The sequence below is a fragment of the Cetorhinus maximus genome, chromosome 9 (genome assembly GCF_964194155.1).
Source record: "Cetorhinus maximus chromosome 9, sCetMax3.hap1.1, whole genome shotgun sequence".
Taxonomy (NCBI): Eukaryota; Metazoa; Chordata; class Chondrichthyes; order Lamniformes; family Cetorhinidae; genus Cetorhinus; species Cetorhinus maximus.
Genome location: NC_135887.1, coordinates 17,245,385 through 17,271,447, shown reverse-complemented (window position 1 = coordinate 17,271,447; position 26,063 = coordinate 17,245,385). Strand labels below are relative to the sequence as shown.

At 48.2% G+C, this 26,063-nt stretch overlaps 1 protein-coding gene across 1 annotated transcript; it reads left to right on the top strand.

The window, feature by feature from the left end:
• Positions 1–1,690: 1,690 nt before the first annotated feature.
• Positions 1,691–16,376, top strand: mrps23 (mitochondrial ribosomal protein S23). The gene is made up of 5 exons (XM_078548170.1): positions 1,691–1,816; positions 4,340–4,516; positions 11,248–11,325; positions 15,250–15,373; positions 16,065–16,376. The coding sequence occupies exons 1-5, from the start codon at positions 1,773–1,775 to the stop codon at positions 16,224–16,226; spliced, it is 585 nt and encodes a 194-aa protein (XP_078404296.1). The 5' UTR covers positions 1,691–1,772; the 3' UTR covers positions 16,227–16,376.
• Positions 16,377–26,063: the final 9,687 nt, after the last annotated feature.

The following is a 26,063-nucleotide window of genomic DNA, read 5'->3' as shown; positions in this document are numbered from 1 at the left end:
CTGCAGCGAACAGAACTGAACACAGTAGAGACACGCAAGTTTCAAATCGCTCCAGGTCGCGATGGGGTGGGGAGTAGCACTGCGAAGTCAGATTGGCCCGGGGTTCGTGGCCGAAAGGTCAGGTTGGATCAGACGAAGCAGAGAGCAACATTGGGAGAGTTAAGACCGTGCAACATCCTGTGTGATGGGGAAGGGGTTGCGGTGGTTGGGAGTAAGGGGCAGGGTCTAGTGCGGTCCTTTTGCAATAGCACTTGGGTAGGAGAACATGCAATGTCAGCAAACCCTGAATGCTAACCTCAAAATGGTGATGTTTGACCTCTATTCAAATGAGTGAGACTTAGGGTGAAGGATTTGGCAAGTTATGAGATTCCAAGATCAAATCCCAAGAATTTCAATACCTGCTTGGGTGTAGCCCAAGTATTATAATTTGGCATAAAAAGACTTTTCCCTACTGCCTTAAGTTTAAAGTATAGGGGGAGGTAGTATGTTCTGATCTGCTAGTTCCTGAGCAATACCTAATCATCAGCTAAAGCCATTACATATTGTCATTGTGTTAGAAGTGGCTCAATGGGTAGCACTCTTGCCTGAGTCAGAAAGTTGTGGGTTCAAGTCCCACTTGAAGACTTGAGCACAGAAATCAAGGCTGACATGGCAGAGGGAGCTGCATTGTCGGAGGTACTGTCTTTTAGATGAGATTTTAAACCAAAACCCCATCTGCCCTCTCAGTGGGAGAAAGGATCCCGTTGCCCTACTCGAAGAGGAAGAGGCCCTGTGTCCGCAACCAACATCACAAAAATAAACAAGACAACCTGGCTATGATCACAATGCTATTTATGAGATCTTGCTGTGCACAAATTGGATGCTGTACTTCCTATTTTACCTCTGCAACTACTTCAAAAAAGTACTGAATGGCTGCAAAGTGCTTTGGGATGTTCTGAGGTGGTGCAGTATAAATGCAAGTCTTCCTGTTACATCTATAGATGTAATACCAGAAATATATGACATTTATACAACTTAAAAGAAAAGAAACAGGGGGAAATATTAATGCTGCAGGTCACTCACTGGGATTGAGTTGCTGGGGCAACGTGCACCTTGCAGCCTGGAGCTCGGGCTCCGACTCTTCTTTCCTTCACATGGCCGACCAGGAAACTCTCCCACTCACAAAAACAGAATTACCTGGAAAAACTCAGCAGGTCTGGCAGCATCGGTGGGGAAGAAAAGAGTTGACGTTTCGAGCCCAACATGACCCTTCAATACTCCTACTGTTTTGGAATTGCAGGTTGATACTAAGCCTGTTTGGCAATGCACCTTTCCTTTACCATCAAGGCCTGGGAGTGGGACACAAACCTGGAGCTTCTGGCTCAGGTGAGACAGGGACACTTACCCACTGCACCTCAAAACACACACATATATCTATATACACACACACATACATAATAAACAATGATATAAACATTGATATACACAATCTATAATATACAGTATATATATATAATGTACATATCTCTATATATATATAGTTTCTGTAATGCATGTTGCAGTAAGTGTAAGCTAACATGCCCTAATGTGCATTTCCCTCTCTGTGTGTATGGGGCTGGTTGCTGATGGATTGTGTGTGGCTGGTGGATGGATTATGCCTGGCTCGGGTTTGATTGTTGAGCCTGGAGGAGTGGTTTTTGTTTCCGGGTCAGAGGGCAGCAGGAGCAGCCAGCGCAGAGGGAAGTGGCTGCTGGTGTCAGGGGCACAGGGGAGAAGAGGCACTGCCTGTGATCATGGCTGGCAGCAGGCTGGAGAAATTCGGCACCATCTTCACCAGGTGAGGGGCTGGGTGAGCGAGGGATGGGGTTTAGTTTGCTAAAGATCTTTTCAGTCAGCGGGATGCTGATGTGAAATCATTTCCCCCTGAGCCCTGAGGGTGGGTAGCACGACCCTCCTGGCTCTCAGTCAGGAGATTGTGGGTTCAAACCCCACCAATTTAAATAGCATTGCACTGTCTGACTGTCTGTAATGACCCAGGTTGAAATGTCTGTCATGTTCACTGGTTGCACTGAAGCGCCTCACGATCTATGCGGAAAACTTGGAATATGATTGCGCTTTTTGTGATGTCCTTTCAGATATTTTATGAATAAAGTATGTTTTTCCCCAAGGAAAAAAAAAAAAATCCCGCTTCGGAGACACGAGCACAAAAATGTGAACCGACGCTCCGGGGAGGGACTGCGGCACTGTCAGAGGCGCTGCCTTTCAGATGAGACGTTAACCCGGGGGGCTCGACTGCCCTTTCATGTGGATGTGAAAGATCCCGCGGAGGTTTGAAGTCAAACAGATGTTCTCCCCGGTGTCCTGGCCGATATTTTATCCCTCAATCAACATCGTAAAAACAGATTATCCAGCCGTTATCACATTTCTGTTTGTGGGAGCTAATACTCAAATTGGCTGCTGCATTTCAATGGTTTGGTTAAGTGGGTGGAAAAGTGGCAGATGGAATTCAATCCAAAGAAGTGGGAGGTAATGTATTTGGGGAGGGCAAACAAAGCTAGGGAATACTCAATAAACAGGAGGCTATTGAGAGGGGAAGGGGAAGTGAGAGACCTTGGAGTGCATGTCCACAGGTCCCTGAAGGTGGCAGGATAGGTGGATAAGGTGGAAAAGAAAACAGATGAAATGCTTTCCTTTATTGAACGAGGTATAGAATAAAAAAGCAGGGATGTAATTCTGGAACTGTATAAAATGCTGGTTAGGCCACAGATGGAATTTTGTGTACAGTTCTGGTCACCACATTACAGGAAGGACAATTGCTCTAGAGAGAGTGCAGAGGAATTTACATGAAAGTTGCCAGTGCTTGAAAATTGCAGCTATGGGGAGAGATTGGATAGGCTAGGGTTGTTTTCCTTAGAACTGGGGGGGTGACCTAATTGAGGTGTACAAGATTATGAGCAGCTTAGATAGGATAGACAGGAGAGACCTGTTTCCCCTAGCAGAGGGGTCAATAACTAGGGGGCACAGATTTAAGGTGGTTGGTTTAAGGATTAGAGGGGACATCCAGAGGGTGATGGGTATTTGGAATTCACAGCCTGGTTTGGTGGTGGAGGCAGAAATCCTCAACTCTTTTAAAAGGTAACTGGATCAGCACTTGAAGTGCTGTAACCTACAATGCTACTCACCAGGTGCTGGAAGGTGGGGAATGGGTGGCTATTATGTTTTTTTCTTTTTCGGCCGGTGCAGACATGATGGGCTGAATGGCCTCTTTCTGTGCCATAACTTTTCTATGGCTCTATTTCCTAAACTCCAACAGTGACTGCACTTCAAAAGTGCTTCATTAGCTGTAAAACAGTTTGGAATATCCTGAGGTTGTGAATAGCCTTGCAAAGCCACAAGCTCTAACACCTAGAAGGTCAAGAGCAGCAGACACAAGGGAACACCACCGTCTGGAAATTCCCCTCCAAGCCACACACCATCCTGACTTAGAAATATATCACCATCCTTCACTGTCGCTGGGTCAAAATCCTGGAACTCCCTAACAGCACTGTGGGAGTACCTACACCACATGGACTGCAGCGGTTCAAGAAGGCAGCTCACCACCACCTTCTTATGGGCAATTAGGGATGGACAATAGATACTGGCCCAGCCAGTGATACTTGAATCTCATGAACAAAAAAAAAGTGCAAGTTTTCTTCCTTTGATATGCGTGCACTTATTCCATGACTTAGTCCAAAAATGTTGTTTTACATCAGGCGGAATGAATTAATGGGATGAAAATAAATTAGAAACCAGTGAAATAAAAGCAGAAAATGTTGGAAAGCAACAACAGCAGACCAGTCAGCATTCTAAAACGGAGGACGATAGGAACCTGCTGTGGCAAGTTGTAATACCAGATTTACTAAACCTGGTCGCTTGTGAGCTGACTCCAACAAAATTGACGATGAAAGCTGCGAGTTTTCTGTGAATAGCTAAATGCTTCCTTAATGCTGAGCAGAGAGGCGAGCCTGGCTTTGGCCTGACGTGATCTGAAATAGTCCAGCAAGCTACCAGTGGTCAGCAAATGTAGCCTGACCAAAATCATCCCCTTGCCAAGAACATTTAGCAACAAAGTAAAAGGTTGGTTAACATCTTGGGTGGAGAATTTCAAATGTTCTCCAGCTGAAGTGTTAACCTGGCCCCTGTTCCTCAGATGCCAATAGACCTACTCCGTCTTTAGTCTCGTCAATCATTCCCCGGGCTTTTGGGTTAGAGACGCCACTTCTTCAGAATTCAGACTTCGGGTTAAATTGGGTTTGTCACTGGTAAACAAAGACAAAAGCACCCACTAATTCTCTCTTTGCTGTTGTTGTTTAAAATGTAGGGTGAGAGATTTGCTGCGCTCTGGTGTCATGAAGGAGTCGGAGAAACCTTGCTGGTACGATGTTTATGCTGCGTTCCCCCCAAAGCGTGAGCCAGTCTACCAGAAACCAAAGGAGAGGTTTGGAAAAGTGCAGGACCCCGTCCAGGAGATTTTCTACCAGGAAGACACGATTCGAGCGTAAGTTCTGCTTGCGCTCTTGGAGCTAACAATGTTTCAGATGTCAAACCAGAAAATGCTGGAAACACTTAGCGTGTCAGGCACTAACTGTGGAGAGAGAGAAATTGTTAACGTTTTAGGTCTGTGACCTTTTATGGAACTGGAAAAGGTCAGAGCTGTAAGGGCTTTTAAATAAGCACTAAGGCAGGGAAAAGGTGGGGAGGAGAGAACAAAAGGGAAGGTTTATGATAGGGTAGAAGGCAGGAATGATTAAGTGACAAAAGGGATATTGACAAAAGAGGAGTGGTACTGGGGCAAATAAAGAAACTAACGATGGGTGGGTGGAGAGGAGCTGTGCATGGTGACAGTGGAGCCATTACCAGTACCACCACCTTTCTCTTTCAGTTTCTCCGTTTTTACTTGGGGTTGATCACCACAATGCTGGTTGATCACATTCCTCCATCTCCTCCTCTTAGTTATCCATTCCTCTTCCAATCCCGCTGCGTTTAAGTCTCTCGGCACTGCATCTTTCCATCTGGTCCTAGGCCTTTCCTCCTCTTCTTCCTGACAGTCCCATATCCATCACTCACCTCACCACATTTCCTCTCTCTCTGTGTAACAGATGACCGACCCGTTTCAATCTCTTTTCGGCTCCTTTCTTCGACGCTCCCACAATCTTCACTGACCCCAGATGTGCTGGTTCTTGATTTTGTCCTTTCTCATTACTCCATGCATCCATCTCAGCAGCCCCATCTCATCTGTATGTAGTCGTTGTTCCTCTCGTGTTGGTGTTTCTGCGCTATATAACAAGGCCGGCCTCACAACTTTCTTGGAGATTCTTCCTTTCAGTTTTAGCTTTTCAGTGATACTTTTCTATCACATAACACTCCACTGCACTTCTTCCTCTTCCATCCCGCTGCACTTTAAGTCTCTCGCCTCTGCATCTTTCCATCTGGTCTTAGGCGTTGGCTAGTGGTACTGTGCTGGACTAGTAATCCACAGACCCAGGGTAATTCTCTGGGGACCCAGGTTCGAATCCCACCATAGTAGATGGTGGAATTTGAGTTCAATAAAAATCTGGAATTAAAAGTCTACTGATGACCGTGAAACCATTGTCGATTGTCATAAAATCCCATCTGGTACACTAATGTCCTTTAGGGAAGGAAATCTGCCTTCCTTACCTGGCCTGGCCTACGTGTGACTCCAGACCCACAGCGACTCTTAAATGGCCTAGCAAGCCACTCAGTTTTATCAAACCGCTAAAAAGTCAATAAGGAATGGAACCAGATGGACCGCCCGGCATTGACCTAGGCATAGAAACAACGGCGTTTCCTGTCGACCCTGCAAAGTCCTCCTTACTAACATCTAGGGGCTAGTGCCAAAATTGGGAGAGCTGTCTCACAGACTAGTCAAGCAATAGCCTGACATAATCATACACACAGAATCATATCTTACAGATATTGTCCCAGACACCACCATCACCATCCCTGGGTATGTCCTGTCCAACCAGCAGGACAGAACCAGCAGAGGTGGCGGCACAGTGATATACAGTTGGGAGGGAGTTTCCCTGGGAGTCCTCAACATCCACTCCTGACCCCATGACATCAGATCAAACATGGGCAAGGAAACCTCCAGCTGATTAGCATGTACCACCGCCCCCCCACCCCCCCCAACCCTCCACCCCCTCAACTGATGAATTAGTACTCCTCCATGTTGAACACCACTATTGTCCAGGTGTTACTGAGGGTGGCAAGGCCACAGAGTGTACTTTGAGTGGGCAACATCAATGTCCATCGCCAAGAGCGGCTCGGTAGCATCACTACTGGCTGAACTGGCTGAGCCCTAAAGGACATAGCTGCTAGACTGGGTCTGCGGCAGGTGGTGAGGGAACTAACAAGAGGGAAAAACATACTTGACCTCATTCTCACCAACCTGCCTATCGCAGATCTATCTGTCCATGCCAGTATCGGTAGGAGTGACCACCGCACAGTCATTGTGGAGACAAAGTCCCATCTTCACATTGAGGATACCCTCCATGGTGTGGCACTACCACCATGCTAAATGGGATAGATTTCAAACAGACCTAGCAACTCAAGACAGGTTTGCTGTGAGTGATCAGCAGCAGCAGAATTGTGCTCGAACACAATCTGTAACCTCATGGCCCGGCATATCCCCCTCTCTACCATTACCAAGCCAGGGGATCAATCCTGGTTCAATGCAGGGTGCAGGAGGGCATGCCAGGAGCAGTACCAGGCATACCTAAAAATGAGGTGTCAATCTGGTGAAGCTATAACACAGGACTACTTGCATGCCAAACAGCATAAGCAGCAGGTGATAGACAGAGCTAAGCAATTCCACAACCATTGGATCAGATCTAAGCTCTGCAGTCCTGCCACATCCGGTTGTGAATGGTGATGGACGATTAAACAACTCACTGGAGGAGGAGCTCCACAAATATCCTCATTCTCAATGACGGAGGAACCCAGCACCGCAGTGCAAAAGATAAGGCTGAAGCTTTCGCAACAATCTTCAGCCAGAAGTGTTGAGTGGATGATCCATCTCAGCCTCCTCCAGAGGTCCCCAGCATCACACATGCCAGTCTGGCTATGTGGAAAATTGCCCAGGTATGTCCTGTACACAAAAAGCAGGACAAATCTAACCTGGCCAATTACCGCCACATCAGTCTCCTCTTGATCATCAGTAAAGTGATGGAAGGGATCATCATCAGGGCTATCAAGCAGCGCTTGCTTCACAATAACCTGCTCACTGACACCCAGTTTGGGTTCTGCCAGGAACACGCAGCTCCTGACCTCATTACAGCCTTGGTTTAAGCATGGACAAAAGAGCTGAACTCCAGAGGTGGGGTGAGAGTTACTGCCTTTGACATCAAGGCAGCATTCGACCGAGTGTGGCATCAAGGAGCCCTAGAAAAACTGGAGTCACTGGAAATCGGGGAAAACTCTCCGCTGGTTGGAGTCATACCTAGCACAAAGGAAGACGGCTGTAGTTGTTGGAGGTCAGTCATCTCAGATTCAGGACATCACTGCAGGAGTTCCTCAAGGTAGTGTCCTCAGCCCAACCATCCTCAGCTGCTTCATCAATCACCTACCTTCCATCATAAGGTCAGAAGTGGGGATGTTCGCTGATGATTGCACAATGTTCAGCACCATTCACGACTCCTCAGATACTGAAGCAGTCCATATCCAGATGCAGCAAGACCCAGACAAAATCCAGGCTTGGACTGACAAGTGGCAAGTAACATTCGTGCCACACAAGTTCCAGGCAATGACCATCTCCAACAAGGGAGCATCTAACCATTGCTCCTTGATGTTCAATGGCATTACTGGCGCTGAACCCCCCACTGTCAACATCCTGGGGGGTTATCATTGACCAGAAACCAAATTGGACTAACCATATAAATACTGTGGCTACAAGAGCAGGTCACAGGCTAAGAATCCTCTGGTGACTAACTCACCACCTGACACCCCAAAGCCTGTCCGCTATCTACAGGGCACAAATCAGGAGTGTGATGGAGTACTCTCCACTTGCCTGGATGAGTGCAGCTCCAAAAACACTGAAGAAGCTTGACACCATCAGGACAAAGCAGCCCGCTTGATTGGCACCACATCCACAAACATTCACTCCCTCCACCACTGACGCACAGTAGCAGCAGTGTGTACCATCTACAAGATGCACTTCAGGAATTCACCAAGGCTCCTTAGATATCACCTTCCAAACCCACAACCTGTACCATTTAGAAGGACAAGGGCAGCAGACACATGGGAACACCACCACCTGGAAGTTCCCCTCCAAGTCACTCACCATCCTGACTTGGAAATATATCGCCGTTCCTTCACTGTTGCTGGGTCAAAATCCTGGAACTCCCTCCCTAACAGCACTGGGTGTTCCTACACCACATGGACTGCAGCGGTTCAAGAAGGCAGCTCACCACTACATTCTCAAGGGCAATTAGGTGGATGTGCAATAAATGCTGGCCTAGCCAGCGATGCCCACAACCCATGAATGAATAAAGAAAAACATCATTGACCATGGCACTTCTAATACCAGCACCTGCTAACTGTAAATATCGGAGCGGCGGGTCTGATCTTCTAACGTGTCTCATTCAGTGTTTACTCCCTGAGGCAAGCAGTTGAGATCAGAGAGAATTACAGATAAAGGCAAGTCCAACTTAGCTCACCAAAGTCAAAAGAGAAAAATGCCCCTAATCGCATCACCGAGCTGGATCTGGTTTAAAGCTGAAGTTTATTTTTCCTTACACCAACCCAATGCCTGTTCAAAGTGTCGATCAATCTTGGTTCCCCCAAAGCCCCAAAGTGTTTTCTCATCACTGACTTATCTTGGTCGAGATACCTGGGTTTACCTGAGCTGTAGCAATACAGATGGAACCGATGAGATCTTCTCTAGGGAGCTAAGGAGCCTCAGTGTCTCCAGACCTGCATGGTAATTGAGTCTTCTGACACTTTGCTACAACTTCATGCATGCTCACTTCGCGGGGGGGGTGGTTAACGTTTCCCTGCGTGATCAAAGTTGAGTAAAGAGCTGGCGGTGCTGTCTGACGTGTTGTCTTGCAGTTAAATTGAAGCCCTGACTGAAATAAAAGCAGGAAATGCTGGAAATACTCAGCAGGTCAGGCAGCATCGGTGGAGAGAGAGAAACAGAGTTAACGTCTCGGGTCGGTGCCCTTCCATCAAAACTGAAGAAAGTTATGATCTACAGTTGTTGAACTCAATGTTGAGTTCAGAAGGCTGTAGAGCACCGAGTCGAAAAGGTAGGGTGCTGTTCCTTGAGTTTCACTGGAACACTGTCGCCCTGTCTGCCTGTTCAGATGGACGCAAGAGATCCCATCGCGGTACTTGAAGAACGCAGGCATCACCAAAACACATTAACTTGTCACTATCTTTCAGGCTATGTGTGGGGCCTTGCTCTGTGCCTATGTTGTTGCTGCGTGTGTCCGTGTAGCAGTGATTGACTGTAAAAGCGCTTTCGGATGTCCTGGGGATGTGACGGGCACCATTTGAAAAGCAAGCTCTTTCTGCAGTACCCCATCTTTTTGGTTTCCAAATGGGGGAAGAAATCATGCACAGAGCCTTGCCCTTATCTTTACTAATGTTTCACTGTTCTGCCCACGTACAGATTTTGCCGAACTCCAGTGGTCAAGAATTTTCTCAAGGGCAGTTAGGGACGGGCAATAAAAATGCTGGCTTAGCCAGCGACTCTCGCATCCTGTGAAAGAATAAAAACAAAAGCCTTCCCTGTTCCTCAGTATTCTTGTATTGTTAGTGGTCTCACACTGCCTGGTGCCTGGCCAAACAAACAGCCATTTAGTTTCTTTTGCTGATGATTTGCAATCAATTGTTCTGTGATTTAACCTAATATATATTTAAAAAATCACCCCTACCTCCTTTAGATATGGAGATGCACCATGCTTTCACTAACAAACCTGCAGGACAGACGGCTAAGATCATAAAATGGCTGGATACAGGTCCAAATCTATGTTCCACCCCCTGCCCCACCCCTCAGAGGCTAGTGTTTCCCAATACTTCACAAGTGAAGCTGTGGTATGGGGAGACTTAAACAGAGGGGAAGGGTGAAAAAATCTACAATCGCTTTATGCAGGGAGGTGCAGAAGAGTTATCTGTGGAAACTAGGATTTGTCAGGATCGCTACAGCAACTTATTTTTATCTCCTTCTTCTTTATCCTTCGGCCTTTCCCACATGGGCTCACCACAATGCTGCTTGGTCACCTCGATGTCAACCATCGTTTATTTTTTTTTAGATTTGGCAGGGGTTTTACAGCCAGGTGCCCTTTTCTGCTGCTAACCTTTCCCATTTATACCGGGGCTGGGACCGGGAGTCTCTCCCGCTCCTAGCGACCGCCGTTGGCGTGTTTGAGGGATTTACAAGTTGATGCCCGACTTGTTTGGCCGTGTTATGAACGCGTTTTCCACGGCCCTCAAGCCCGGAGCTTCTGGCTCAGGGGCAGGGGCGCTACCTGCTGCCTCACAGGGTCTCCTACAACAACAACTTATGTTTATATAGTGCCTTTAACATAATGAAATACCCCCAACGCTTCACAGCAGCACCATAAAACAAAATATGTCACCAAGCCACGTATGGAGATATTAGGTCAGATGACCAAAAGCTTGATCAAAGAGGTAGGTTCTAAGGAATGTGTTAAAGGAGGGAAGTGAGGTAGAGAGAGGCGTAGGGAGGGAATCCCAGAGCTTGGGGCCTAGGCAGCTGAAGGCATGGCCGCCACTGGTGGAGTGACTGAAATTGAGGATGCTCAAGAGGCCACAATTGGAGGAAAGGAGATACCTGAGGGTTGTGGAGCTGGAGGAGTTTACAGAGATAGGGAGGGGCGAGGGCCATGAAAGGATTTGAAAACGAGGAAGAGAATTTTAAAATCAAGATGTTGCTTGACCAGGAGCCAATGTAGGTCAGCGAGCGCAGAGGTCACAGGGGAACAGGACTGGGTGCAAGGTAAGACACAGGCAGCAGAGTTTTGGATTACCTCGAGTTTACAGTGGGAGACCAGCTAGGAGTGCGTTAAGAGTCTCGAGGTAATGAACGCATGAATGAGGTTTTCAGCAGTAGATGAGCTGAGATAAAGGTGAAATCAGGCGGATTATGGAGGTGGAAATCGGTCTTCGTGATGGCGTTAGAATGCATGGGTTTGTGGGGGCAACATGACATAAATCTGTTTCATTCTGAGGCCTTTTAAATTGCAGGAAATTCTACAAGGTGTATGGGAATGGGCCTAGGCCATTCGACCTCACACGATCCAATTTCGTCTCCACGTGCCAAAGGTAAGGAAAATCCCTGTTAGTGTTTCCAACTCACTATTCTTAGCCCATCAGCAGTTAAAATAGCTGCACTATTACAGCTCACAGTGCCCAATAAACAACCTAACTGGCTTCTCTTGGATATCCTCCGGTCTTGGAAAACAACTCTATTTAGGCGACTCTTAAAGCTTCTACATCAGAGAATTGCAACCAAGTAGATGGCCAGATATCCACTGTGGACTGCACTCTTCAGTATAAACAGTCCAGACCACAGACAAACAGCACTGTTATAGATCCACAGATCACATGCTTTGCACCACATGCCGCCCTGTTAAATGGATCTGAGCCTGATGGCGAAGTATGAATCTAGACATAGGTCCTTTCCTTGACAGTAGGTTTATTCACAGGATGCAGCATTACATAGGAGCAGGAGTAGGCCAGATCGCTGCCCCGTGCCCATCAACACCCCAGCAGTCCCTTTTTATACTCTCTTGGGATACAACAATCAAATAAACAAATTAACCAAGGGGCAACCCCTTAAAGGGGCACCGTAACCAAAACAGAAATCTTCAACAGAAACTTATCATATTAGGATATCATTGCCAGGCTGATGATGCACTCCTGCTTCTACGAGGATCACTGGTTTAAAAACAACAATGCCTAACGTGGGACTCAAACATATGACCATGAGATTAAGCGTCTCATGCTTTACGGACTGAGCTAGCCGAGCATAGAGCTTTTTTTCTAGTGCACCTGGTATTCCATCCAAGTACTAACCAGGCCTGAGCCTGCTTAGCATCTGAGACCAGCCATTCTCACACTAAAGTTGCCTGTAGGCAAGTGCCTTTTTTATATTAATTAATTTCCATGGCAGGATTTGACCCCAGGGAACTAGCCTGAGACTTTGACGGACTAGTCCAGTGACATTACCGCCACGCCACCAACTCCGTGCAATGATGAGAAGTGTAGTCAGCAGGATTCGAATTTGACTGGGGATTCCCCAGTGCATTTTTAACCCACCACCTGAACCACTTGGCCACAGCCAAGGCCACAGACCGCCCCCTCCCACAAATCGGGAATAATGAAGAGTGTGGTTGACAAGATTTGAACCTATGGGCCAAATGACTTACTCCTGCTCCTAATTCATATGTAGCCCACTATGGTTTTCAGTTCTCCACCTTCACCACTCGGCCACGCAGCTTGGGATGCCAATTTAACTCCCTGTCTAATCTTTTGAAGAAACCAGTAAGACTAATTAGCTAATTAAAATGAACAAATTAACAGCTCCTTAAAGGGTGCGAATGTGGCTGTGGAAGAGGCCGGTCGGGTCAAACCACCCCCTAACCCCTAAACCACCTGCTGCCTGGACCTGTTAATGGCCACCTTGGCCTGGGCCTGTTGATGGCCACCTTGGCCTGGACCTGTTATTGGCCACCTCGGCCTGGAGCTGTTAATGGCCACCTCGGCCTGGAGCTGTTAATGGCCACCTCGGCCTGGACCTGTTGATGGCCACCTCGGCCTGGACCTGTTGATGGCCACCTCGGCCTGGAGCTGTTATTGGCCACCTCGGCCTGGAGCTGTTAATGGCCACCTCGGCCTGGACCTGTTAATGGCCACCTCGGCCTGGACCTGTTAATGGCCACCTCGGCCTGTACCTGTTGATGGCCACCTCGACCTGGACCTGTTGATGGCCACCTCGGCCTGGGCCTGTTGATGGCCACCTCGGCCTGGAGCTGTTATTGGCCACCTCGGCCTGGAGCTGTTATTGCCCACCTCGGCCTGGAGCTGTTAATGGCCACCTCGGCCTGGGCCTGTTGATGACCACCTCGGCCTGGGCCTGTTGATGGCCACCTCAGCCTGGACCTGTTGATGGCCACCTTGGCCAGGTCCAGGAGCAGTCCCACGGGGAAGTCCTCCAACCTGCTTATGTCCCCCCCCGTACCGGGTGGCCAAACATCAGGCGTGTGGGGCTGAAGTGCAAATAAAACTTGAGGAGCAGCCCCCTTAAAAAATGGAACAGGGGCTGTGACCTCACACATCTCCCATATTCATGGAGCGTGGACCACTTAAGGCCAAAGAGAATACAGGTGGCCTGAGAGTCTGTGAGCATTCTTAGTCTTCTATTACATGGGGCTGCTGTGTGCGACACCCTCCACGCCAAATCCCCGATGGGAAAGGAGGGCAGGGGGGGGCCACCCCCATGTAGAGAACCTCCCACCGGGGGTCCCCCACCAGCAGTACTGAAAACCACCACAGCGTGTCCGGGCGCTTGACGAGACCGAGGAGCTGGAGAGTGTGCAGCAGAAACCTGAGCAGGAAACCCCCTCAGCGCAGAATGGAACAGCACGGAGGCAATTTCCGTGAGGCAGCTCAAATTGTGCGGCTCGGGTTCCTGAGAGTGGCCCCGGGTCCCCAGACCAACGTGAAATTGCATCCGCGCGGGGCGGGGTCAGTTTAGATGGGAGTTCGCGGCATACAAAAGCAAAAATTCAGCAGGTCTAACAGCATCTGTGGAGAGAAAAACAGAGTTAACGTTTCGAGTCCGTGTGACTCTTCTTCAGAGCTAAAGAGAAGTGAAAGTGTGATGAAATTTATACTGTTTGGGGTGGGGGGGAGAGCGTGGAAGAGGTGAAGCTGGATAGAAGGCCAGTGATACGTGGAGGCAAAGGAGAGATTGCAAAAGATGTCATTAAGGGGTACACCCCTTCGACCTTTTGTTTGACATCTTTTGCAATCTCTTCTTTGTCCCCACCTATCGCTGGTCTTCTCTCCAGCTTCACCTGTCCCACCCCCGCCCTTATACAGTATATATTTCACCACATTTCTACTTCCCTTTAGTTCTGAAGAAGAGCCATACAGACTTGAAACGTTAACTCTGTCTTTTTCTCCACAGACGCTGTCAGACCTGCTGAGTTTTTCCAGCAATTTTTGTTTTTGTTTCAGATTTCCGGCCTCCGCAGTATTTTGCTTTTATTTTAGAGCTCCCTGAATACTTGTACTGCCTTCGACATCTCAAGCTCAGTCAGGTCCGAGCACCATGTTTTTAAGGCTCTGGATGGCTTTGGCCATGAGCTGGACATTAGCAGACACAGTGCAGCTCTGGTACGCTTTGAAGTATGGCTCCTCGCCCTGATATCTTGATATGAGATAGAATATAGTGAACAAGTTGATTAACCAAGAGGTGAGAGTTAATTATGAAGCGCTGCGCTTTAGCAGTGGATTATGGATTTGAGTTGTCAATCTTGGCTGTGCTGAGCTAGGTACTCTCAGTTGGAGACTTTACCATGAGGACAGGAACTTGCTTCTATGCTGCACTCATCAGGTTCTCATCCCCTGTCCCAATGTTGACATAGAAAGAGGGACTGGAAACAATCTGTGTCCCCTGATGGCTCTTGATCTCTGCATTAGACCATTCAAAGTTGTATTTTTTTACCCTGCATGTTTAAAAGATAAAATGAGTTATCAAGTTAATTGAATGGAGCAGCACAAATAACTCAGCAAAGTAGCAACGTTGGGGTTACAAAAATATGAATGATCAGGCAATTTGTACCAAGTGATAGTGACACAAGAGTGGGACTAACTGGACTGCTCTCTAAAGGAGCCAGTATAGAGCAGATGGGCTGAATGGTCATATCCTGTGTTGTCCTAGCTCTAAGCCACTGCTTCAATCAGTTAGGCCAATCTCCCACATCAGCTGACCATTGTTTTTCCTTTCTTTTTGTTTAGAAAACCGGACTTTATTGATTTTTGACAACTATTTCTTCATTTACCAACAATAGTCTGCCACAAACCGAATCTCCATCTTAGTAACTCAAAGGTTTTCTGCCATTTCTGGTCTAAAGGTGACACCACCTGAACCTTGGATCAGCATCACACGTGTCTCTTGGTCTTCTGGATCCCTGACTGTGATGGTTGGCGCTCTCACATTGTCTGTGCTCCCGTTCCTAGGTTCGTGGAAAAGTACCGAGAACTGGAGGCACAAGGTGAAGTTGATGAAGAAATGTTATTTGAGGCAACCAGCAGGGCACTCCTACTAGAGGGAGTCGTGTTACGAAGGAGAGGCGGGGTGGGAGTAAGTATAACACAAATCTGTTTACAGCCTGTGACTGTTAGAGTGCTTGGATCTGGTGGGGAGGGAAGGAGGGATTGTAATAAGTGATAGTGAACTAAGAGTGACACAGGAGTGGGACTAACTGGATTGCTCTCTAAAGGAGCCAGTAGAGTGCAGATGGGCTGAATGGTCCTGTGTTGTCCTGGTCACCTTGACCAGCTTCAATCGAGCTCAGTTATAGTGGGATTAAATAGGACTCGGGCCCAGTCACTAATTTTCCACTAGCATCAGTTAGGTCTCCCCTGGTATTGTGCGGGAGAGTCAGCCTTCCCTTGATTCACACAGTCTTGGAATCAAACTTCACTCCAGGGACTTGAGCACACAATCCAGATGAATCCTCCCAGGCCAGGTCTGTGGGAATGCTGCACTGTCAGAGGTGCTGCCTTCAGATGAAACTTGAAACCAAGGCCCTTGTCTGCCCTCTCAGGTAGACGTTAAAGATTCTATTGCCCTAGTTGGAGGAAGAGCAAGGGAGTTCTCCCCGGTGTCCTGGTCACTATTTATCCCTCAGTCAATGAGTAAAACAGGTGACCGGGTTGTTTGTCTCATGTGCTGTTTGTGGGAGCTTGCTGTGCGCAGATTGGTTCGTCAAAGTAGGCCGGGTGTACCCATCAAACTCTAACCCTCCACAATAACTCGTTGCGACTTTCAGATCTCAAGTTTTGCGAGTGGCAGCCCCCAGGATGCTAAGAAACGGGACCCGGTGTTGGACCTGAAGCTGCAAGACCTGCTGAAGGGGATGCAGGAGGACCAAGAGCTGCAGGCCCAAAAGGAGGGCCGCCTTCAGGCACCAGACGCGGCGCAGCCGCATTGACATGAGTCTGTGCTCCAGACCATTAAAAACTGTCTCATGGTGCCCGTGGAGCAGCATCTCAGTCACAAAACAGTGCCGAAAGGAGGGGAGGAAAATGATGTTAATTTATTTTAAAAACCAACCAATTTATAACTGAAGACAATACGAATATGTAGCTGTGCTGGCAGCATTGGGGTGAGGGCAGGGGGATGCTGGTCATGGTGAGGGGAGATGAAACAGGATGTCTTGACTGCAACTTTGTCCCCTATCTAAATCCTCCATTGGCACTCAGTTCTGGAGCTATTACACAGTCCCAACTCCAATCCCAGGGACTGCCCATGAAGCACCAAAGCAACAGGCAAGATAGTATCCCTGTGTCTTATGGTATTGTTAGAAGGAAAATCTGGCTGTCAGTACCAAAAACCAGTCCCCCGAGGAGCAGGGAGTCCAGCTCCTTCCTTAAGGTCATTGACTCTTTAAATATAACCTGTTATTTACGACCCTCATTCTAAGTAAAAGTTGCCGTAAACGCTAATGGCATTTTCCAGCTAATCTATTAAAAGAAATCAGCTTTAGTAGCTGCCAGTCCAGGTAATTAACGTCTGTCTGAAATATCTCCAGCACTGAGTGCTAACGGAGGATTTAAGATATGGGACAAAGCTGCAGTCAGGACATCCTCCACCGTGGCCTGCCCTCACCCCAATAGCATTTTCCTCCCCTCCTTTCGGCACTGTTTTGTGACTGAGATGCTGCTCCACAGGAACCAGCAGCCCTCCAGTTAGCTCAGCTACGTGACCGTTGTTCACCTGTCAGATGGAGACGCTCGGTGTCGACTGGCTCCTCAACCACCGTGTGCAAAACCGGAACAGACCCTGGATGTCAGTACAGCACTGTCTGTGGAAAGATATGCTGGTTACAGCCCTGTCACCTGTCTTGAGTACTACGCTGGTAAAATTATGAAGGGAAGCATTGGCTATGCAAATGGATTCTTTGTCGTTACAGCACAGGTGCGTGAGCGTACGTTTAGACCCGGGGCTCCCAAACTGCGGGTCGCAACCCCACAACGGGGGGGGTCACGGGATGAGCAATTGAGGTCGCAAGCTCCGAGGCAGTAATGGCGGCTGTGGGGTGGAGACTCCCGATTTGACAGTCCGAGCAGCGGTTACCAGGCCCCTTTAAATGTGCGTGCCATTTTTAATTTTTTTTTTGGCCTGTGGGCGTGGCCTAATCCAATGAGCTCTGAGGCCCAATCGCTGGCTCCAACAGAGCCTGCAAAGTGGTGGGTGTCTCAGTGGTCCTTTGTGCCTGTGTCCCTTGCTGTTTGAACTCCCACCCCGCTCAACACCCTCCCCACCGCAACCCCCAAACCTGAATTTTCACTCGGGCTTGGGGGGGAGGTCACAGCACGTGTGAGGCATTAAAATGGAGTCACAGCAGAACAAAGTTTGGGAAGTGCTGTTCTAGACTATGTGGCTGTCCCAAGTACCTTGAAATCTGAAGCACTTTGACCATAGATTGGAATCACCTTCTTTGGCTGTTTTAATTCTTAAAAATAGTCTTTTTCCCATCAGGGCTTTCGCTCTTTATTTCTACATGACTGCCCTCCAACATGCTTATTTCCCTCGTTCAGCCCGGCTGCTACTCCATCCCTTTGTGACCTGCAGACCAGACTATTCCGATGGTCTCCTGACCCAGCCTCCCACCTACTGTCCTTCCTAAACTTGAGCTCATCCAAAACTCTGCAGCCGACAACCTCACTCGCAGCAAGTCCCTCTCGTCCATAACCACGGTGCTCAACCACCTGCACTGGCTCCCAGTCCAGCGACGCTTCGATTTTAAAATTCTCATCCCTGTTTTCAAATCCCTCCGCAGCCTCAGCCTTCGCTATCTCCTGAAACCTCCTCCAGCCCCACATCCCTCCAAGAACTCCACGCACCCTCTAATTTTGGTCTCTTGCACATTCCTGATTTTCATCGCTGCACCATGGGCGGCCGTGCCTTCAGCTACGTAGTCCCTAAGCTCTAGAATTACCTCCCAAAAAACCTCTCCATCCATCCCCCTCTCTCCTGTAAGTCTCTCCTTTTAACATCTACCTGTTTGACCAAAGTTTTGGTCAGCTGTCTCCCTGTCTCTGACCGGCTTGGTGTCAGATTTTGTTTGCTCTTATTCCTATGAGGATGCCTTGGGACGTTTTACTATGCTGGAGGCACTATATAAATGCAAGTTGTTCACTGTAGGTTTTCGTCCAGGTCGGTCAGTGTCTGGAAGAGAAAATATAAGATTTGGCCCCTGGTATGGATAATGCTTCAAGAGCAACATTAGCTGGGAACCAGGGTTAGTAGCTCAGCTGGAGGGCATATCTGACAGAGAGATCTAAGGACATTTAGCAGGAGGTGAAATATTTAGGTGAATTTGTTCCCATTTATTTTTGTTTCAAACTCTTATTCCCTTACGGTGCTAACTAATTAAATAATTACTGTGGTGGAATTAATTCATGGAGTAACGTTGTTTATAAGAAAAATAATCTAATTATCTCCGTGCGATTCCTCTCCTAGAGTCGGTGGTGCACAGCGTGTTCTGGTCCCACAGGTTCTGGCAAGCCAGTGGTAGCCGGACTGTCATTAGGAATGGGAATTCTGCTGTCCGTTGGAACGCTTGTATGTGGATAGTGGCTAAGACGGGAGTCAGGCGTGATGTGTCTGGCTCAGAGAGCTGTGGGTGCTCAGGCATTGGGTATACTCAAGGCGGAGATTGATTTCCCCAAAAGTCTAAGAATCTGAGGATAGGGCAGGAAAGTTGTGGTGGAAGGAGAGTCATGTGTTGAATGGCAGAGCAGGGGCTCCAAGGGCCGCCTGGCCTTCTCCAGCAACTACTTCTCATGTTCTTACCATGTCCGCCCATACAATTTGCCCTGTCACATGCCCCCGGCCATCATTTTTAACCTGCCGCGGCGCGGTTCTGTGTTGGAAACCCCTTGATTCATGAGCGTTTAATCACTTACGTCACCATTCTTCAACCCTGGACCGCTCTTCCTGACTTCCCAAACCTCGCTGTCCCATCTCGTGGTAGATTGATTCATCGCCTGACTCATTCCCCACCCCACCCCCTTCCTTTAGGGAAACGCTCGACTTTCAATGTCCCCAGTGGCCCATCTGAGCTCAGGAATTTGTCACTGGGAATAATAGGTGCACATACAGATGCTGCCTCTTTGAGACAGCTCATCAAACCTCTCAGTGCATTCCACCTGCCCAGCCTATTTATACTGCAGCTTCTTTGTTTCGCTGATGAAAAGCCAGAGGGATGAATTTTTATATTTTATTCCAGTCAGAGAAAACAGAATAAATGACCCAGTAATCATGCTGTATCTGTGGAAGTACATTTTTCTTAAATTTCCACCGAGATTTCTTTGCTTCGCTATAGGTCAGGCATGAGGCGTTTTAACATTTCAAGCATACTGACTGAAGAGTAGTTTTAATGAAGTGACACACAGATTTAATCTTGAGAAAATCTCCTGTGAAAATCAATGTTCAGAGATGCGAATCCCTTGCCGAGTTGCTGTTTCTCCTCTGCGGCGCTGTTCCCGGTTTGTCCACTAGGTAGCACTAATGTATAACTTTCATCCTTTGACACCAAGTCGATTTGAAGGCATGAAGCCAAACTGCTTTCTATCAATATCCATTCTTCTTAATACAGCCGCTCTGGCATTGAAACGGCTGCAGTGCAGTCACGCTTTTATTGAAATATTTGTAACTGCTGGCTAGTTGTTACGGGAGCATAGACAAATTGTCTCATGCCTCATTTTTCACTTGTGAGCAGCTCAGTAGAGGTTGCGGTGAAAGTAAACTCCTCGCTTCCCCAGTCCTGGGGACCAGCTGAGATCAGTTCACTCTACCTGGTGGTGGTGGTGGTGGTAGATCCCCTGTAATTCAAGTGTGCCCAAGCTGGAAGCAACTTCATCCCCCCCCCCCGCCTTTGCGGGGCCTCTCGTGGCTGAAGAGTCGGCTGTGGGATTGGCATGGATGTCCGCAGAACTGGGCAGTCCAGTTTTACCTCTCTCCTACATCATAAACCAAGACCCAGAACCATCTTGGCGTTTTGTGTCTTAAGTGCCAATGCTGTGGCGGTGCGTTTGGAGACCGAGCCACAAAGGGGGTGCTGGTGTTGGTGGAGCTGGGGGTGGGGGCAGGTGGAAAGCCTTTTAAAGGTTCCTCTTGATTTGGCTTTAGTCGAGGTGGGGGGTTGTTCATGCTGGAGAGTAGCACTCAGGCACCCTGTACCTGCAGCAGCCACTCCCAGCTCACATGTAGCAGACCGGTGAGGGTCGCACAGCGGTGATGTCACTGGGCTAGTAATCCAGAGGCCCAGGCTAATTCTCTGGGGACATGGGTTCAAACTTAAATCCAATTAAATCTGCAATATAAAACTAGCCATGTTGAACAAGAAACGTGGACTGTTGCTTAAAAATAACCCATCTGGTTTACCTAACAGGCCTTTGTGTGACTCCAGACCAACAGCAATGTGATTGATTAATTGCTTTCTGCAATGCTTCACATTCCCGTGAGAGAGGAATTGAAAAAAAGAGTCATATAGACTCGCAACGTTAACCCTGTCTCTCTCTCTCTCTCTCTCTCCACAGATGCTGTCAGACCTGCTGAGTTTTTTCCAGCATTTTCTGTTTTTGTTTCAGATTTCCAGCATCCGCGGCATTTTGCTTTTATTAAGTAGTAAAAAAAACAACTCTGGCCCCCCCAGAAGTGTCAGTAAAGCACCCACTGCCCCTCCTCTATAGTACACTCCATGCCTGGCAGTGTCGTTTGCTGCAGTTCCTGCCCACTGGGAACTGGCTCCCTTCACACTGTAAATCCTTTGCTTTCTAACCTGTGGATGATGAAATGACAGCACAACTGGCTGATCATGGGGGTGGGGGGGCGGGGAGTGGTGGGGGTGGGGGCAATTCTGCACAAAAATGTTTGTTCCCAGCAGGTTTCAAGGCTTTAACATGACGGAGTGGCGTGAGAAAGTGATAACATCTCGGATTATGTGGTCACTGGTCTGACTGTGTTTCACCCCCTGCTCTAATGCGCCCGGCATTCACACAAACCCCTATCTCTGGTGTCGATTCCACTACCTCAGAGATGGTTGGACCTCTCCCAGCCAGCTTCACCCCTAGCGATGCTGTCAACACTCGGGGATCTTTGCTGAGAATGTCTGAAGGAATAATGTTCCAGCCTGTAGTGGCTTTTAACAGATCTGAGCAGAGATGGGATTGTGATGCCAGACACTGTATCCCAAGTTGGGAAGGTGATGGTTGTGGGTGGGGTGAGAGGGGGAGTGGGAGGGGGGAGGGGGGAGGTGGGGGGGTGGGGGTGTAAATCACGTCCTGATTACAATTCAGTGCTAACCCTGCAGGAAAGTTTCTGTGCGTTTGTATTTTAGATAGGGTTTGGCTTTTGACAGCAAACGCTGGAAGATGTGGGCGAGTCTGTGGAGAGAGAGAGAGAGATAGAGAGGGAAGCGGAGTGAACAGGGCGGGATTTTCCAGTCCCCCCCCCCCTCGCCCTGAGAATCGTCACGGGCGGGACGGGAAATCCGACGGACGGGAATTCCTGTTGTGGGCGGCCAGCGGGGGGACTGGAAAATCCCGCCCAGCGTTCCGAGTCCGGTCTGACTGACCCCTTGGGAGAACCGAAGGAGAAGTCACACTGGACAAGCAGCGCACACTCCCCTGTCTGAGGTCACACACACATGGAAGAGGCAATGTTTACAGTCAGAGACACGGAATGTCAAAGGACAGGTGCTTATACTAAACCTATTTAAGAGGAACGCTAGTCCGGTCCCAGCGGCAGGATTGTGTCCCATTCTGGCCGCTACTTTGTTTTAAGGAAGGGATACCAAGGTTTTGGAGAGGGTTACAGGAGGAGTTTGCTAGAATGGATCCCTGGGTCAGGCACGAATTAGTTACACGAATAGACTGGGAGAGGCTGTTCTCCACGCAGCAGGAGAAGGCTAAGGTGAGATTCCACTGAGATGTTTTAAAATCAATGCAGGGTTTTAGATAAGAGTCAATGAAGAAAGAAACCTATCCCAGTGGCTGCAGGTTGAGAACGGAAGGGGCAGATTTAAGGTGATTGGGAAGAGAACCAGGGAGGACACAGAGCCACACGAAAACATACAATACAGGAACTCTGAAATAAAAACAGAAAACTGTACTCAGCAAAGGCTGGCAGCATCGGTGAAGGGATTTAACAGAGGTAACGTCCACCGACTGTTTCTCTCTCCGCTGATGGATATGCTGCTGGGGATTTTCCAGCATTTTCTGATTTTTGTGCAAGGAGGGGGTTAGGATTTGGAATGCACTGCCTCAGACAGGGTGGAGGACACACATTCAATAGCAGCCTTGAAAGTGGGGAATTGAGGGCGTGTGGGGGGGAAACTTGAATGAAGGATACAAAAGTTGCAGGGGGGGTGGGGATGGGGAAGGAGTAGGGGGGAGAAGAGCTAATTGGATTGCTCTTCAAAAAGAGCTGGCACAGACTCGATGGGTCAAATGGCCTCCCTCCGGCTGTGCTGTGTTATTCTCATGGTCACCTGGGAACAAAGGTGGGTAAATGCTGTTGAGCCTTCGGTGGAGACCAGTAATGGATCACCCAATGCCTCGTATCTCAAAACATTTCAGCAACTCGCTCTGAGCAGATGATCCTTTTGTGAAATTACAATCCTTTAAATTTCACCCTCCGTGGCAGGTTTTAGGAACATGAATTGTGTGGTCCACGTCCAACAGGAAGAGCTTAATTAAACAGGACACGAAACATCACTCTCTACCTAAATCCCCCAAGGGTGGAATATTCAGAGGGCACGTTAAAACCAAGTACTTTATTAAGTGCCTTATTCTGAATATTAAAGAGACTGTCTTCACCATCAGTGCCCTTTAACAGAAATCAAACACAAGTATTAACACTCTTGTTTTCTATCCAATAGTCGTAATACCTTTTACTTAGACATCAAGGGCTGACTGGGGTGGGTGGGGGGGATGCAATGTCTTGGTGATGTCACTGATGTCCGAGCGATTGAGGGAGGGAACTGTATTAGCATAAAACAGAAACAGAAATACCTGGAAAAACTCAGCAGGTCTGGCAGCATCGGCGGAGAAAAGTACAGTTGACGTTTCGAGTCCTCATGACCCTTCAACCTGTTAATGCTCGGACAGCCTTAAGAGGAATGACTGTCTTTGCGGATCATTCGGCTCCTGACACTGGGACTCATTTGCTTGTTTCTCAAGCCGCTGCCTCCCAACTGGTGCCGCTCCGACTGGCTTTAAATAAATAACCAAAACAAAATGGGTGTTTTGTTCAGTCACCACCACCCCCCCCCCACCTCCACCGTGGCAGCTTTGTTGATTTTCAAACAGGGGGTCCTCATGACACAACTCCCTAAAGTCACCCATGAAGCTGGGGTAAATTCACAACCTTCGATTAAAAAATACATATATATATATATATATATTAATAACTCTTGAAATAACAGTAGAAATTGTTTCCCTTGGTGGAGAATTCTAGAACCAGGGGACGCAGATTCAAGATAAGTGGCAGAAGGTGTAGGGGGGACATGAGGAAGAACTTTTTCTACGCAGAGGGTAGTGGGTGTCTGGAATTCGCTGTCCGAGATGATGGTAGAGGCAGAAACTCTAAACTCTTTTTTATAAAGTACCTGGATCTGCACCTGAAGTGCTGTAAGCTGCAGGGCTGGGAGCAGGAAGGTGGGATTAGAGAGGGCACCTGGGTGTCCTCGGGCTGGCATGGACAAGATGGGCCGAATGGCCTCCTCCTGTGCTGTAACTTTTCTATGGTTCTACCTGTGGCTTCCTTCATCGACTCAGGCGACGCCAGGAGCCTGTGTCACTGAGTGGAGGCCGGTGGTTTATCTTCGTTGCAGAGCGGTGGGTGGGAACACAAATTGGTCGCAGCAGGGAGAAGAAAAAACTGATTTTTTTTAAAAAGCAAGGGGAAAAAAAAGGCGGTTTCCCTTTTTACCGATTTCCCCTCGCCCTGCCCTGAAAGTGCCAAGTCACTGCGGGATGAAAGTCGCCCTCCTTCACTGCCCAGGAGTGGACTATTCTTCTTTAAATCCATTCATGGATCAGCCGGCATTTATTACCCTTGTTCAGGGGGCATTTAAGAGTCAACCACATTGCTGTGAACCCACCTGGCTCACTAATGCCCTTTCTGGTGTTACATGTAGGCCAGACCAAGAAAGGATGGCAGGTTTCCCTCCCTGGAGGGTATTAGTGAGCCAGATGGGTTTTTAATGACAATCCGCAATGGTTTCATGGTCACCGTCAGACTTTTAACTCCAGGTTTTTTACTGAATTCAAATTTCCCCATCTCCCATGGTGGGATTTGAACCCAGGCCCCCAGGGCCTGGAATACTACTCCAGGTGCTATGCCATTACCTCCCTCATGGGTAATCCAAGTTATTTGACTGCAACAGGCTTCACAATTAATGGACTTCTTATGCTAGGTAAGGGTGTAAAGGGGAATGGGAACCAAGGTGAATGTCGGAGGGGGCTGAATGGCATCCTCCTGTTCCTACCAGCTTTGGCCCTTTTCCAAAAGCGCATTTTTCTTGGGTGTTGCTGGATGGGGACCAGGATCAGGAATCCTGACTAACTTAATTCTGCCTAAAAGAAAGAACTGCCATTTAAAAAGCACCTATAAGGCTGCCAGGGGGTCCCAAAGGACATTCAAGGCAATGAATTTGTTTTGAATGTGTGGGTTTACAAATCGTCTGCTCATGTGGAAGAGAGCGTAACTAGAGGCCATCAATATATGCTAGTCACGAAGATACCCAACAGGGAACTCAGAAGGAACTCCTTTACCCAAAGATTGAGAACGTGGTACTCGGTATCACAGGGAGTGGTTGAAGTGAATAGTGGAGATACGTTTAAGGGGAAGCTAGACAAGCATATGAGGGAGAAGGGAACAGAGGGTTACAATGGTGGATTTAGATGAGAAAAGATGGGAGGAGTTGAAACACCAGCATAGACTGGTTTGTCTGGGTGGCCTTTTCTGTGCAGTATATCCTATGTAATCCTATGGAAGTGTAGTCATTGATCTGTGAGCAATCCCACTACACCAGATGGTGGAATTTGAATAAAAATCATGATGACCATGAAACCATTGCCAATTGTTGTAAAAACCCATCCAGTTCACTAATGTCATTCAGGGAAGGAAATCTGTCCTTACCTGGCCTGGACTACAGCGATGTGGTTGACTCTTAAGTGCCCTCTAAACGAGGGCAATTAGGGATGGGCAATAAATGCTGGCCTGGCCAGCAACGCCCATATCCCATGAATGAATAAAAATAAATGTAGCAGCTAATTTGCATAGAGCAAGGATCCACCAACAGCAATGAGATGAATAACCTGTCTTCTGTTCAGTGGATGAGGTGTGTTGGTTGGTTGATGAATAAATCTTGGTCAGGACACTGGGCGATCTCCCCAGCCATGTGAAAACTGCTATGAGATCTTTTGCACTCAAGCGAGAGGGCAGATGGGGCCCCTCTGTTTAACATCTCATCCAAAAAATGGCACCCCTGACAGTGTAGCACTCCCTCAGTCCTGCATAGGAGATTATGTGCTCAAGGTCTGAATTGGGGCTTGAGGGTTCTTGTGCCTCCTGACTCGAGTAATGAGTGCTGCTACAGAGCATCCAACCAGACACCCATCCCAGAGATACTGAGCTCCAACTGTAATGTGGCCCCCAGACCCGACCAGCTCCCCCACTCCTCACCAGCACCACAGCTGATCTGGAAAGTTCAGTTTCACACCAGGCAGTGCATTAGCCCACTGAACAAATTTGC